This window comes from Nasonia vitripennis (genome assembly GCF_009193385.2).
Source record: "Nasonia vitripennis strain AsymCx chromosome 3 unlocalized genomic scaffold, Nvit_psr_1.1 chr3_random0009, whole genome shotgun sequence".
NCBI lineage: Eukaryota > Metazoa > Arthropoda > Insecta > Hymenoptera > Pteromalidae > Nasonia > Nasonia vitripennis.
In genome coordinates this window covers 2,180,043-2,196,272 of record NW_022279629.1, presented here as the reverse complement: position 1 = coordinate 2,196,272, position 16,230 = coordinate 2,180,043, and the positions used below count along the sequence as shown (strand labels likewise).

At 36.6% G+C, this 16,230-nt stretch overlaps 1 protein-coding gene across 16 annotated transcripts in view; it reads right to left on the bottom strand.

Annotated features, from left to right (window-relative positions):
• The window catches only part of LOC107981437 (protein unc-13 homolog A), an 893,220-nt gene that overhangs the window by 197,178 nt on the left and 679,812 nt on the right, over positions 1-16,230 (bottom strand). For 15 of the 16 annotated variants that reach the window (XR_004345256.1, XR_004227182.2, XR_004227183.2 and 12 more), the window contains one exon: positions 3,169-3,388. Coding sequence is in view for 12 of the 16 variants with exons in the window: in XM_031927059.2 (XP_031782919.1) it covers positions 3,169-3,388 (220 nt within the window). In the remaining 4 variants the exon portion in view is untranslated. Of the gene's footprint in view, positions 1-3,168; positions 3,389-16,230 lie in introns of those variants that run through there. The other variant, XM_031927068.2, reaches the window with a different exon arrangement.

Here is a 16,230-nt window from a genome sequence, read left to right as displayed (position 1 = left end):
CCATCTGTTTGAGCCAAACACGACAGAGCAGAGGATGGCAGTGGTCGAATTGGACCAGACCAAGGCCGCCGCACTGCTCAAAAAGGGAAAGATTCGCATAGGCTGGGTAAACTGCCGAGTGCGGGTGCGAACGAGCGTCACGCGATGCTACCGTTGCCTTGGCTACGGGCATGTGAAAGCCAAATGCAAAGGGCCTGACAGGAGCACTAGCTGTTGGAAGTGTGGTGCGGGTGGACATAGAGCGGCGACATGCAATGTGACGACACAACAGATAAAGTGTTTTCTTTGCAAAGACGCCTGAGGATAGGACGATGCACACTCCAGGCACCGGAGCGTGCGCAGTCTTCCGGACGGCCCTTAACGCAAGCAAAATCCAAAGATAATGGCAAGGATACTCCAAGGCAACCTGCACAGAAGTAGGCTCGCACATGATCTGCTAACACAACAAAGCGGATACGGATACTTCCTATAGGCCACTGAGTCTTTTAGACACAATGGAAAAGACGGGGGAAGCACTGGTTAAACCGCGAATACTAAGTGCTGTACGCAAAGCAGGAGACCTTTCCGATAAACAGTATGGCTTTAGAAAAGGACGATCCACCATAGGGGCCGTTAGAGAGGTAACAGACACGGTAAAGAAAGTAGAGGAAGTTAGACACGCGACTAGAGACATCGCGATTCTGGTAACTTTAGACGTAAAAAACGCGTTCAACTCGGCAAGATGGACCGACATACTTGCTGCCTTAGAATCATTCGGTATGCCGCGATACATTATGCGTCTTACGAAAGATTATCTGTGGGACCGGGTTATCGGGTATGACACGAAAGAAGGGCGCAGAAGAAGGCCTATAACTGCAGGAGTTGCGCAGGGTTCGATCTTGGGGCCAGACTTCTGGGGTATCTTGTACGATGGGCTTCTGAAACTCGAAATGCCGGGGGACGTGATGCTCTTTGGATACGCCGACGACGTGGCCGCGGTTATAACAGCACGGAATGTGGGCATCGTACAAGCGAAGTTAAACGCGATCATGAGCAGAGTGCTATGGTGGATGGCGAACCAGAGATTGACTTTAGCACTTGATAAGACCGAAATTGTCCTATTGACAGGAAAGCGGATACCGACCATCATACCCATGAAGGTAGGCAGCGAGATTATAACGACGAAACCATCAGCCAAGTATCTAGGACTAACTAGACACGAAGTTGAACTACGTAGAACATCTAAATCGCGTCTGTAAAAAAGCCATGACTAGGATAGGTCAGCTTAGCCGACTCATGGCGACCAATAACTCTATCCTGTTATATGGAGCAGAGGTGTGGGCCGACGCTATGACTATGAATAAGTATCGGAAAAAGATTATGGCGGTACAGCGAAGGGGGGCCCTTAGAATAGCATACTCCTACCGGACGGTCGCGGCCGAGGCATCGATGGTAATCGCGGGGGTAATCCCCGTAGATCTTCTTGCGATAGAACGCAAGCGGATCTACGAGGCTCGTTTAGCGTCGAATAGCACCTCAATTGCCGTGGAAGAAAGAGAAATAACAATGCGCAATTGGCAGACTAGGTGGACCGATTGTCCAAAGGCTAGATGGACTAGGACCCTTATAAAAGATGTTGGCCCGTGGATGGACAGGAAATGGAGGGAGGTCAACTTTTACCTTACCCAGTTTTTCTCCGGTCACGGATACTTTAGGAGCTACCTGTTCGCGATGAACAGGGTGGCAACACCGGGATGCAAGTACTGCGGTGACGAACGGGACGACGTGAGACACACGTTTTATGACTGCCCTCACTGGGCTGAAAAGCGTAGAGCACTGGAGCTGATGATAGGGGCGTTCACGCCCTAGACTATAGTTGAAACGATGCTTGACAGCAAGCAGAACTGGGACGAGATAACGGCGTACGTAGAGACGGTTCTCCGCCCGAAAAACAATGACGGTTGTTTACAAGACTAGTTGACGGCTAGCACAGCTTAAGACAGACGACCCCCCGAAGGAATGTGAAAGCGGTTACCGGGGGGTTTTTTCGCGGCCCTACGAGATGTGGAGTTTTAGTAAGTATGCCTGGTGTTGTCCCACACCAATAGAGCCTCACACACGGGGAGTCTCGCACGGCTCCTGTCATGGTACATTATGCATTCCAACTCTCCGGATCAACAAAAATTAATAATAATAATAATAATATCAAAATATTGATAGAAAGTGTTAAAAGTTTCAAATATCATCAAAACTTAAAAAATTAAGAAACACTGCGCACGTGGTGTAACTTTGAAAAAAGCACCAACTGCCCTATAAATATTTTATTTCCTCAATTTGTATTATGATTTTACATTATAAGCTAGTTTTTCAAATAGATGTATTATATATTTTCTTCGTCATTAAACAAAATTAACACCTACACTCTAAACCTAAAGTTGAAAATCAGGAAGTGAAAAGATTAAAACCTACATTTAAAACTTTATAAATATTTAAAAGTAAATGGTATCCTCACAGAGAATTAATTAATGGATTTTAATCTTTATGCAAATCAATTCTAGATTCAATTGTAGATAAATTCTAGATTCAGATTTACACTTAATTGTAATGCTATCATTTTGAGGATATCGATCACTTTTTAATATTCATAAGGTTTATAATGTAGGTTTTAATCTTTTTATTTCCAGATTTTCAACTTTAGGTTTAAAGTGTAATTTAGACTTGGCATGTTAAAATACACAACTTCAAGATCCGATATCTTTAAAAATTATACCGGTGGGGGGGGGGGGGGTAAAAAATTATACCATGCTCTAGAGGATGCCTAATAGAACAAATTTGCAAAATTTTAGCAATCTGTATAAAAATCAATTTTTTGCGTGAATTACCTTAAGATAGCCAAACCAACATAATATTTTTCTATGTAATGTTCCTTGAAATCATGTAACCATAAGATCATTTTTCACCAATATTATTAAATCTGATCCTACTGTCATTATGGAACTACATAAAATATTTATTTTAAATATTTTAGAAACATTATCATTACATTAAATTAAAATATAAAGAACACATTGCAGTAATTTCAGTGATTTAGCTATACAATCGAGAAATTAAAATAAAATATAACTTATAACAAATAAGCTTATTTCTTGCAAATATTATTTAAAAATTATATCTTCATACATTACTTACTTTGCAAACAATCAGCATTAAGGAGGTCTTTACACTTTTCATGGCATTTAACGCCGCATTCAACACATCGGACACCTTGTCTAGCTATCCCCCATAGAAGACCTTCACATTCATAACAATACGTAGGTGATGTGGCAGTCCATGTTATAAAGTTGTGTGGTGTTGTAGATGAAATAGGGTATATCATTGCTTGCAGCGTCTTCTTATAAACATGCATTTTCTGTGAGACAAATGTTTTTGTTATTTTATGTTTATTTAGCTTGCAGTAATTGAATGATAAACATAATTTTATATTTATACAGAAGCACTACGCATGAATTAGTACACCGTAAGATGACATAAGCAGGATATCAAAAAAGTTCATGTCATTGATGCTAGCAAAGTTAGGATATGGTAGTTATTACACACGTGTACATGTATATTGATCAATTCAGGTAAATATATCTGCATCTAGAGAAATTGTACATTATGCAACAAGGGAGTTAAGTCGACGATTATTCCCGTGGGTGAGAGTTTATTTTAAATCACCCGAGGGAATCATCGACTTTACTCTCGTCTTGCATATAGTGCATTATTCACGACTGAACTTTGTAGCTACTTTATATCTTGAAAAGTGGAATCTACTCAGCTATCGGCATTTTAATAAAAATATACGTTTGTTATTATTTTCTATTTATTCTATTATAGTTATTTTATGATAATAAAACAAAATAACAATCATTTTGATAATTTATACGAAATAAATAAATTTCTAAACTTTTAAAAATTTTTTTCAAAATTTAATAGTACATATGAAAAATATGAGGGAATAAAATGCTACTTTAGTCCTGCTTTTCAGGAAATAAAGTGGCTATTATAGTTCAGTCGTAAATAATAGTACATTACGATACGTGTAACTTAAATGGCTCTTTTTTACACGGCGCACCCGAGCGTAGCGAGGGCGCTAAGCGCCGTGTCAAACTGAACCATTTAAGTCAAGAGTATAAAATTTTATAGCACAGACTGCTAAAGTCCGCAAGTCTCGCCTATTCGTGACTAAAGTAGTCCTTATTCGCACTGTGTGGTTAGCGCACAAGTGTAGCGAGTGTGATAAACACGGTATAAAAAAGGACTACTTTAGTCACAGATAAGCGTGACTTAACAGCGGATTTTGGCCACACTGTGCTATAAATGCTATTTTTACCTTAGTAGAAGTGAAAAGAAGCGATTGGTTGGCATTTTTCAAGCACAGAACTTTAAGGCACTTTCATGCCACGGTCGTGCCTAATAAATATGTTTTTTCATAACACGTGCATCGAAAATACGCTTTTCGCCTACGAAAAAGTGGAACGAAAGTCGAGTTTTTCAAGCCTGGGCGAAAGACTTTTTAATGTTTGTGTGTGTATATGTACATATAAACACACCCAAACACACATATATACATATATCTTAAGGCGAAAGTGTGTTCTCACTTTCGTCCTGGGAGTCAAGTCAAGTCAAGAGCACTTTCGCCTCGGGAGCGAAAGTAGACAGTATTTTCGCCTCCAAAATTTTCAAAATTCTGCTTTTTTAGGCAGGCTAAAGAGCGCTATCGATGCCCTAGTTATAAAAAGCACGGTACACAACAAGGGCCGCAGAAAAAGAATGGATACACATCCCCGAAGGACTTTCAGCCAATCAGCCTGACCTCCTTTATACTTAAGACAGTTGGTCGACAGATACATTCGAAAGATTGTTCTGAAGGACAAGGGGCTGCACAAGGAGTAGCACGCCTACAGGGCGGGCAGATCTGCGGATAAGCCCAACTCCTATACCAATGATAATTATAAATAATAAAATCTTTAAAAGCAGTTGTTTATACATACGCGTCAACAACAGACCATATAAAATACAGACAAAACCATTGAGACGCAAATAGTTAAAAAAACAATTTCAAAGTATATTGGTTCGCGATGCTTCCCAATGGCAAAGTGTATAATACTTATTCTTGCCATCGGGACGTAATTACGTTCCTCTATTGATTAAAGTAAGACTATACTTAACTTTTATAACATCACAGTCATACCTTTGTAACGAACGGGAGGAGACGAGTCGGATAGCAAAAAAGAGTAGACGCGGGCATGGTCCACGGATTCCGAGATTAACAAGCGAGAGCTCTAACCACTGAGCTAACGTCTACGATACAAGCGCATGCTATGCATCGTAGTACGGCTCTGCGGACTCTTATCGCTGACTCGTCTCGCAGCTTGCGTTGTAGACGTGTGCGTCCGTGACACCTTGTTGAAAAAAGTTGATAGAAGTCGATAAGATGTCTTATTGAAGTAAATCTTAATTCCATTTTTCATAATTCATAAAATTCGAGATGATCTTGAGTCTATATTTATTTCAGTAATGTTTCTTGCATAGAGATTGTATCGGCTTGCGTCGATTTATATCGGCCTATATCAACTTATTTCACAATTTATAGTGCCTTAAGAGTACGGATATACCTTTAAATAATAGTTCACTAATTTTTTGATTTTTCACAGATATATATTTGTTTAATGTTTCAACCTTCAAAAAGTATTTTTTATACATCTTTATAGTTTTTTGGTAAAATGTATATTAAGATTAATCAATACATAAATTAATGTTTTTACTTAGCTAAAGCAGGGTTTCTTTAATTTTATTCATCGGTTTACACTTCACTAAATTTTTTGTTTTTTTTTTGTTTAAAACACATGTGGGTTCCAGACGAGTGTGGGGATTAAAAAAAACAATGTAACAAAGTTACAGCTATTAAAAGCCCAATTTTTTGCAACTTTCGAAAATTTTAAACTAAAATTTGACTTTAAATGGCTGCAACTTTGTTTAATTGATTTTTCTTAAATCGCCACTCATCTGGAAACCACATGTGTTCTGAACAATAAAATTTTGGTGGAGTGTAAACCGATAAATAGAATTCAAGGAACCCTGCGGCATCCAAGTAAAAACATCAATTTATGTATTAACTTACATTGATATAAATTGTTAGGACAATTAATTATATAAGACAAAAAAAAGATGCTAAAAAATATAATGATATATAAAAAATACTTTTTTGATGATTGAAAGATTAAAAATACAATTTATCTATGAAAAATCAAACAATTAATTAACTATTATTCAAAGGTGTATCCATCCCCTTAATGTAAAAGCGCTGCCAATTCTTTGACACGTAGCTTCCTTCAACATTATATATTGCTTTAATATCAAAAGCAGCTTAAAGCGCTCGCTTCGCTCACGATTTACATACATAATTAACATAGTATTTTACTATTGAACAAATTATAAAATAATAAAATATCTATCTTATTTCTAATATATTATTTTGAAATACATTAACAATAAGATATAAAAAAAGTGGTGGGTTTATACACCATTTGCCTCACGTGGCGTAGATAGTGTTTTTGTACCTTTATTCAAATTACCACACTTTATTATTTTCCCATGATTTGTTTAAACCTGACATGCTAATTCCCAACCCCATGTCTATGTCTCCTGGGAGGCTTCTCCGGTAAGGACATCTTTCAGACTTACACCTTGCCAGTTAAGCTGACACTCTCCACCCCCGCAGGGGTGTCGGACTCATTCTCACAGTGTAGCTTCGTCTGGAGAAGGATCCATGTATCATGCATGGGACCAGCTCCTCGACGGTAAGGCCGACGCTCCCTGCCCGGTGCATCAGACTGACTACCCTAACGTTTATTTACCCCCGATATAGTCCCTACCACTGTTTCGTATTCGCCCGGGCTTGCGCCTGTGAGACAGGGAAAACCTGAAATTAACACTGAAGGAAAATTCCCGGAAAACACCTGCCTCGAAACAGCCAAAGTCCAGGGTTCTTTTCATGTTGAAAACAACTCAGAAAAAATCTGAGTGACTTCACCGGGAATCAAACCCTCGACCCTTGGAACAAGCATGTTTCGGCCGGATAGGGCGTGCGCCTTAGCCAACTGAGCCCACGGACGCTCTTAACAATAAGATATAATCACCCCATTTACTAGGAAACCATGATTGTACAGAGTTGATAAGAAAGATAAGATATAAGAAATCGATAAAATACATGATTGACATAAATAATACTAAACTTAATTGCAATCTTTTCTGTGTTAATATTTAGTTGCCCTGAAAAGGGCAGATTGTAATCGTGGTAGTCAGTGAGAGACAAGCGCTGCTTGCCGAGTCGTGACTATAGGAAGCCTACGTTAAATAGGGGGGGGGGGGCGGCGAAAGAACTGTATTTGGAATATGAAGAAATGTCGAGAATGTGGAGCGGCGATGACCTTGCGCTCTAGTCCGCAGACACGACCGAAACAGGATCCGAGTGCCCCCTAGTATATCTTCCAGGACTAAGTCAACCGGTAGATAATTCGGTGGACCTCGTTTAGCCGCTTGAGCGTAAAGGCATCGGGAACGAGTGGACTTGGTCCGGGAAGCAAGCTTCGACCGGTTGCTCGTCCGACAAGGAAGGGAAACCTCGACGTAGTGCGAGTAGTGTCGGAGCGTCCGAGAGCGGAGGGCTCTGCCGGTCAACCGTCTTGCTCGACTGTGCGAGACGAACTGGTGAGAAGGAGTTGGAGCCGGACCTATAGTCCGGGAGCGCGGACCTTGCCGAGAGCCCTGTCCCAGAGGGTAAGGAGGTCCCCTACTGAAAAAAATCAGATGACAATCAAATGATAATCAGCTGATAATCATGCCAAAACGTCAGCTAAATTATTAAAAAAAAATTTGTTTAAATTAAATTATTGAAAAACAAAAATATTGGAGCTCACAGCCAGAGTTTTCGTGTTATCATCCTGATGGTAACACCAGTACTGGCCCTCATTATTTGAAATTTATAAATTTTACTTATTTTAAACAACTTATAATAAATATATTAAAGGTTACAAATTTTGAATGATTATCACCTGATTATCACCTGATTATCATCAACATTTTATCTAACATAAACGCATATTTATAACTATCACCTTTATTAAAAATACTGAGCCGAAATCACCTGATAATCAGCTGACGTTTTGGCATGATTATCAGCTGATTATCAGCTGATTATCAGTTGATTGTCATCTGATTTTTTTCTGTAGGGTCTGCACCGGGCCGAAGCCAGGAGGCGTAGCGCCAACACGCTAGTAGGAGTGGGGGTACTTGCGCGCAAGGAACTGTGGGAGACAGGGAATCGAGTATGGAAATAACTGCGCGCGGCAGTCGTTGAGAAGGGAGGCATCAATATTGATCTTTTGCTGATATTCAAACCGCGTTTTCGATAATGTCAGCACTTTACGCTCCTTTCCACTTACATAGACTGAGCAATAAATTTGCTCTTCTGGCATTTTATACTAAATCCAGCGCATGCATAGACTATTCTTTTAAAATTACTAATACATCGACATTTCCGTTTTAAAGTGCGATGACAGACTAAGCAATACATGCGTGGACGATATGTATAAATTTTCCGATTCACTAATTTTTCTTAAAAGCAACAAAAATGATATAACATTATTTCAACCTTCCAGCGTTAGCCACATAAACATGTTGACCGACTCTCACGACGAGGACGTGCTGGTAAAATAAAATATTCGAGAGTCATATATTTTGTTTTTGTTTTTTTCTTATTGTTTTGAACGATGCATCTACGAAAATTCTTCTTTCGAGTTTTTTTTATTGTTTTATAATAGTTTTGAGTGCTGCATTTACAAAAATGCTGCAACCGATTTTTTTATTGTTTTATAATAGTTTTTAGCGTTGCATTTACAAAAATGTTGCAGCCGTTTTTTTTTTTAATTTTTCAAGGTATCCAGTGCTGCATATATCTCAATGCTGCAATCGATTGGTTTGTTAATGCTCCTTTTTTAAAGTGATTCATAAAACTTCTTTGCATACAATATTTTTAGTGTAATTTTTTTTATTATTCGCTTCTTTTGATCCTTCTATTCCCTGGTAGAAATGGAATCCTAGTAACTAGAAAGTTCTTAATCTAAGGAATAGGTAGTTTTACTTGCCAGTTTTTGTTACGAAATGTAACGCTTTTTCTTAGATTGAGTATGCTTATAGTGACTGCCCATAATAATTAGGTAAAAACTGGAATCTAGTTACACGTGGGATATTGCGATTTGAGCTTAGATATGAAAAGCTCGGTATTAACACGCTTAGTGGGAGTTTTCGTTAAAGGAAGCTATTGAATAACGATTTCTAAGCGAAATATCGTATTCGCAAAATTGAGTTTGACCGAAAACTCGCACTCACGCCTTCCAGGAAGCAAAATTCGTATGACACGTGCCTTAGCCATTTAAGTCAATAATATAACGCAGTCCGTGAATTATTTGTTGAAATTAATAACATTCTTTACTTAACGCCTTAATACTGACAATTATTTATCGTATCCTACTCAAACTTGTTGAATTATCAAACCTATATAATAGTACATTACGATACGTTGAATTAAATGGTTCTTTTTTACACGGCGCAGTTAGCACCCGAGTAGCTAGGGCGCTAAGCGCCGTGTAAAACTGAACCATTAAAGTCAAGAGTATTGTATAAAATTTTATAGCACAGACTGCTAAAATCCGCAAGTCTCGCCTATTCGTAACTAAAGTAGTCCTTATTTGCACCGTGAGGTTAGCGCACGAGCGTAGCGAGTGTGATAAACACGGCGCAAAAAAGGACTACTTTAGTCACAGATCGGCGTGACTTAACAGCGGATTTTAGCCACACTGTTCTAAAAAGCGTATTTCTATCTCATGAAAAATGGGCGGTTACCAGCAATTTTTAGCCATGCAAAATGTGAACAGTTTTTTACATTATAACTACCTAGTTCTTGGGTTTTTACCCAGTTTAAATAGAACTTTTTCTACCAAGGTTCTAGCCTTTTTCAATAATAGTAATTTCAAATTTTTCCTATGTCTTACCCCTGAAAGAGCGACGTATAATTGGCAGTGACTGAAAAGTTGTAATGGTAAGCATACAACAACTTGATTGTATGATTGTTCATGTGATTTATTAATTGTCATTGTAAACCTGATCTTATGAAAAATTGTTTTCGACGCATATTAAATGGTAATTCTCCTCTAGATAGTGATAGAGTTATTCTTGGTATTATAACTAATTTTCCAATATGTATTCCACTTAACATTTCTGCTTGAATTGAACATTTCAATAACTTTTTCACTATTAACCTTGACTCATTACAAAGACCATTGTTTATATTTAAATTTCTTAAAAGAATTACAATAGCACCGAGTTTTAATCGCGATATGTGTGGTGGAAGTCCATTAGGAGTTAACGAATTAAGAAATTCTGTGGGTAACATGATACCAATATTTTTTAGCGATTTTTTATATTTAATAGCATGTTCTTTCATTATACCCAGAATTTTATTATTAATATTAATGGCATCATTGTTTTTAAAGCCAGAATAACTTTATCATTCAATGTTTTATCATTTAATTTTATTTCCTTCCTGAAAATCTCAATAATAATATCATTTTCTTTCGTTATTATGTTAGCAGGCATTTCTAATAACTTGTTTTTTATTTTATATAAATCGAAACGTTTACATCATCTTCATTCAATAACCATTGCTTAAAATTATTGTCATTGTCAGAAATTCGAAGATTTTCGTTTAATGTCAAGCGTCTTAAGTTAAGCCATAAATAACTGCGTTTAATTAAATTTTCAATAACTTCTATACGTCTACCATGATGAACAACTGGTAATGTTTGTCTAAAATCTTCTGATACAAGCAATGTTTTACCACCAAATGTTTTTTTTTTTGTATTCCATATATCTTGAATTAGACGATTGACTGCTTCGAATGGAAATTTTGAAATCATTGATATTTCATCCCATATAATAATTTGTACATTTTTTATTAGTTTACCATCATTTGAATAAGGTTTCACATTATATGTTGTACATTCCGTTATATTAAGTGGCAATTTGAATGTTGTGTGTGGACTGTTCTTCCGTTGCTTAATAAATTTGCTGCAATGCCTGTCCAAGCTACACATAAAAATGGTATATTAGAGAATTTAGAATATTCTATTAAAAATTCAGTAGATAGCTTTTTCCACTTCATCCTGGGCGATCAATAACAATGATATTATTCTGTTTATAATTTAAACTTTTTAAAACTTTATCAAATATATTTTTTTGATTATTTTTAAGTTATTCCACCTTTATTTGTAATTCATTAAGTGTATCAGTTCTGTTATAAAATGTTTTTTGCGTCATCACATTCTTTTATTTTTATGATTATATTAAGTAAATTAAAATCGGTTAAAGAATGTCCATTTACTTGTAAAATTCTATCGATCTTATTTAGCGCTACGTTCTCACCGACACTTTTCGAATTTAGGATGATCAAAATTAGTTTTGTACTTTTCATACTCTTGCGTTAATAAAATTATGGTCGATACGAATAAAAGCGAATAACTACAAACAATTACGAATAATTCACAAAGTGAAGTATGAAACTGTATTTAAGTTGCTTTTTCTGAACATCTATCCCATCCCTGGTAGAATCGGTAACCCACTTAATGGCCAGTTTTTGGCATGAAATCTAAGAACCAGGCAGTTTTCTTTGCCATTCCTTAGGCAGACTGTAACGCTTTTTCTCTAACTAAATGGGCAGTTCTTGGATTCAATCTGTTTACCTTGTTTTAAAGTACAAATTGCCCATTATAATTGGTCGAGTATCACAGCTGGTTTACACGTGGCTTATCACGGTTTAAGGTTGGAATTGGAAAATGGTAGCTAGTGTCACGGACGAGCTTTCGGCTCTCCGGCGGCATCTCCGATAGCCTGCATTTTCAGCGATGCGCCAGACGCATCGTCAGTGGAAGAACACCGCGGCCCAAAAGTTTCCGCGTGCAGAAGTGCAACGCTGTACTTCGGCACGTGCAACCGCTCTCCGTTGACAAATCGCATCGACGAGCGAGCGGGCAGATCGCGACGGGCGACTACGAGCAAGAACGGAGCTCCTCCAAAATCAAGAATATACGCTTATCACAACACCAGGACTTCTTCATTCCCTCCTCGTGAACCCCTATCTTCCGTCACACTAGCAGGCTTAGATTTGACTTTTCAGATTAAAGGAAAGTATAGAATAATTTTTCAGAAAAATTCTGTCTGACCCGGGATTTAAACCCACACCCTGCATAGGGGTAAGGGTCAAAATTTTGAAAAATAAATATTTAAAAGGCAAAATTTTAAGTCCCGGAATATTGGAAAGGTAAAATTTTGAAAACCTGAATTAGGGAATTCCTAAAAATATCACTTTTGCAATATTTTAACTACAAATATCACTTTTCGCAATATTTCAATTCAACATTTTTGTTTTATAAATTTTTTCATTTCAAAATCTCAGTTTATACATTTTGAATTTCTAATCTTTACCCTCTTTCTAATTTTTATTTTTCAAAATTTTTACCCATACTCCCTGCATAGGGCCAAATAAGTACGGCCGTGCGCCTTAGCCGTCTGAGCCACGCAGACGTTGTTCCACACAAGCCCTACGAGCTTCGCCAAAACGTTTGAATTATTCAAATTATTCAGTTCAGACCTAAATATTAATAATTTCGTATCTTGCATCCGAAAAATTAATTGATTTATTGATATTTTCATGAAATATAATTCTCACCTATAAAAAATGCACAAGATATCGCTACTTTTAGGAAATTTAAAATGTCTGGTTTTTTTTACATTTTACTTAGCCAATTTTTGCTTTTACGGTCATTATAAATAAGTGCTTTTCTACCAGGGATTCTTTATCCTCGTCAACCAGTTTTTAAGCTACAACAGCTTCATAAAATGTAGGATACAATACACCATTAACAGTACATAAATCTTCAAATGAAGTTGTTCCTTTGATATGTAAAAGCAACAATCTAATAAATTATTGTTCTCAGTCTTTCGGATTGACTAAATACATTACATTTAAAATCGGTTAAATTGTTTTCTTCCTCTTATTCCACATTAATTTGTTCTTTAAACGTATAATGCACTGGTATTTGAGAGTATAAATAATTTCGTGCTTCAAAATCTATTTGATTTAGTTTAAAATATGCTGTTAACGTAGTTTCTATAATTTGTAATATTCTTAGAGAAAATCGGTTTTTCTTTATCTGATGTTATCCCTACTCGGAAAGACCGATAAAAGCATTGAAAAGAGGTACGTAATTTTGCTAGCTTGCGAATTACTTATGGAAAACACTTATTTTTAATTCGACAGAAGATTCTACAAACAACTTTTTAGTACTCCAATGGGCTCTCCAATCTCGGGGCTATTCGCTAGACGTTGTCATGGATGACCTTCAGACCAATTAGCCTGACCGAACATTCTCAGGCACATTTCTGAACTATTTATTTCAACATCCAAACACGTAGAAAATTGCCATAGCGTACAATCTTGTCGACAGAGCCATAAAACTAGCAAATAAAAAATTTCACAATAAAAACCCCGATATAGTCAGAAAGCTACTGTTAGACAATAAACATCCAAATTATTTGTAGATAAAAATATAAAGAAAGGATTATTCGTAATAAAATCTAATGAACAACCACGAAAAACAAACAAACAGTAACAACAACAGTCAATGAAACACCATATGTATTTCATCCGTAAATGGCTTCTACGAGCTGATTGATCATAGTTTTAAAAGAAAGAACACTGATACAGTTTCAAGAATTAACAGCGACATCTGTAACGTCATAATAAAAGGCAAAGATACAAAAGAAAAAATGTTTAGAACAATGCTGTTTACTCTGCTACATTCGTAAGCCAAACGAAAAGAAATGTTTGTATACGCGCTGAGGAATAGAAAATAAAAAAATAATGTAATCCCCGAATACCAAAAACATTCTAATCACACATTCAACTTTGACAATTTCAACATAAAAGATAAAGAGCCCAATCTAAATAAAAGATTGATCTTATCGAAATGGTACATATATACACCTGCAAACTATTCGCTATTGTTAAATATTCAAACGAGATCTAATGTACATAATATTAATATGAATAAACAGTTTCCTAATGAAGGTGGCATTGACTACGAAAACGTCGGAGGAAGAAAAAAGAAAAACTCTTGTTGTTTTTTTGCTTCCTCCAAGATGAAGCTTTGTTATAGTAAAATTTTCAGTTTTGCTGAAACTTCGTAGAAACGCATTTAAAGGTATTTAAAGTTTGAATCATGCGTTTTAAGAAAATGTCCGTGCGGATGAATGTGTGTATGTATGTATGTACGTATACCGTCATAATTCTCGAACCACGCAACGCACGGCTGGCATGGCGAACACGAAGCGCGAGCGTTGGGGACATAGCAAGCGCGAAGTGCGATCGTCAACGGTCGTACAGAATACCCAAAACCCGAAGCGTTTTTCGTTCCTTCCCATATAGCAATTATAATTTAGCAATATTGCCTCAACATTGCTTTGTAAGACTAGCTAGATTCAGCAATATTGCCAGTGCTCAGAACAACATTGCTGCAACCATTAGGAAATATTGCCATAAACGGACATGATGCTATACAGCAATATTGCAGGAAAATTTCTTGAAGGTTATTTAACCTTCGCACAATATTTTTGAATCTGACAAATCTACAAATGCAAGCTTGAGGAAATATTGCCGAAAGATTGGGTGCTAGATGGGAACCAACCTTGCAATGAAAAAGCGGACATTTTGGGGCGTGGCAACATTGCCCAATGGTTGCAGCAATGTTGTTCTGAGCACTGGCAATATTGCTGAATCTAGCCAGTCTTGCAATAAAATGTTGAGGCAATGTTTCCAAAATATTGAGTGCTATAGGGGTTGCATCGCTTCGCGATGCAAGGCGGCAAGCCACCGCGACCGTAAGGCCACGCAGGGCACGCTAGTTTTTTAAACTAAATAGTCAAGAGTTTTAAAAAAATTATGATAATAGAAAATAGATAATATCTACTTCCTGTAAAAATGTTAAGCCATTTTTACGAAAGCCGTTCTGTTTTAGTTGATATTTACCTATTACTTTTAAAAAATGCAAAAAATGTTTAGTTTACCTACGACTTGACCGTCTGTAACTACATGTAAGAATGTTTATGAACAAATTTTGAAATAATTAATGAGATCCTTGGAACACTTCGGAAACATATTTTCACAGTTTCAAGGCAAGACAATACTGTATATTTGAACAACATTTTATGTATAAGAACTATAAATTTAATTGGAGAGGTCTACGTGCCAAAGAATTGGCAGCGGTTTTTTCTCTTTTCTCGCGCATAACTTGTCTCCGGAAGACCGACAAAGCCAACATCATTCTATTTAAAAAAAAAAATTATTACTATAATCAAGCGAGACGCCGACATATTGTAGCATATATTATTGTGTCCAATCACTATGCCTATTATTAGACACCATACAACATTTTTCTTTCCTTATAACAGTTATTTTAAGTTTATAATACTGCTTTATTAAATTTAGAAATGCAGAATAAAGAAATGACATTAAATGTTTTATTTTGCGACTATTAAAAAGTCATCTGTTTCCTTAAAGAATGTTTTAATAAAAAATGTACAATATTTTAAAAGTGTAAACTTTTATCTAATTTAAAATTCAAACAATAAAAAATCATGTTTTAAATGCATGTATTTATAATATAAATGTTTAACTATGTCTCCATCGAATTACAACCGAGCAAGCATCAGCAAGCGAGGTGACCATTGCAAGTCTAAGTAATTAGAACCGGAAAATTTAAGAGTGTGATCCCACAAGTCACAAAAATAATTTTTGCTACGAATCCAATTATTGCGATACCTAGCGTTTTTGTCAGCTTACTACAAATTAAATGGTTCAGAGGTAATCTTAGTACAAGCAAAACTTTCTCGAACACTTTTTCATCTGCTTAGCGCTTCCTTCATTCTCTAACCACGTTAACAACAATTCTGGGGTTGAACTAAGAATTGCTTTTCTATCTGTTGTACAGTTTACCAATACACAGATCATAGTCATGCGTCGTCTCGCTTGCACCCTACTTGACTGCACGGATTTGCGCGTGAATTTATATCTGTCTATAATTGCATAATGTAGCA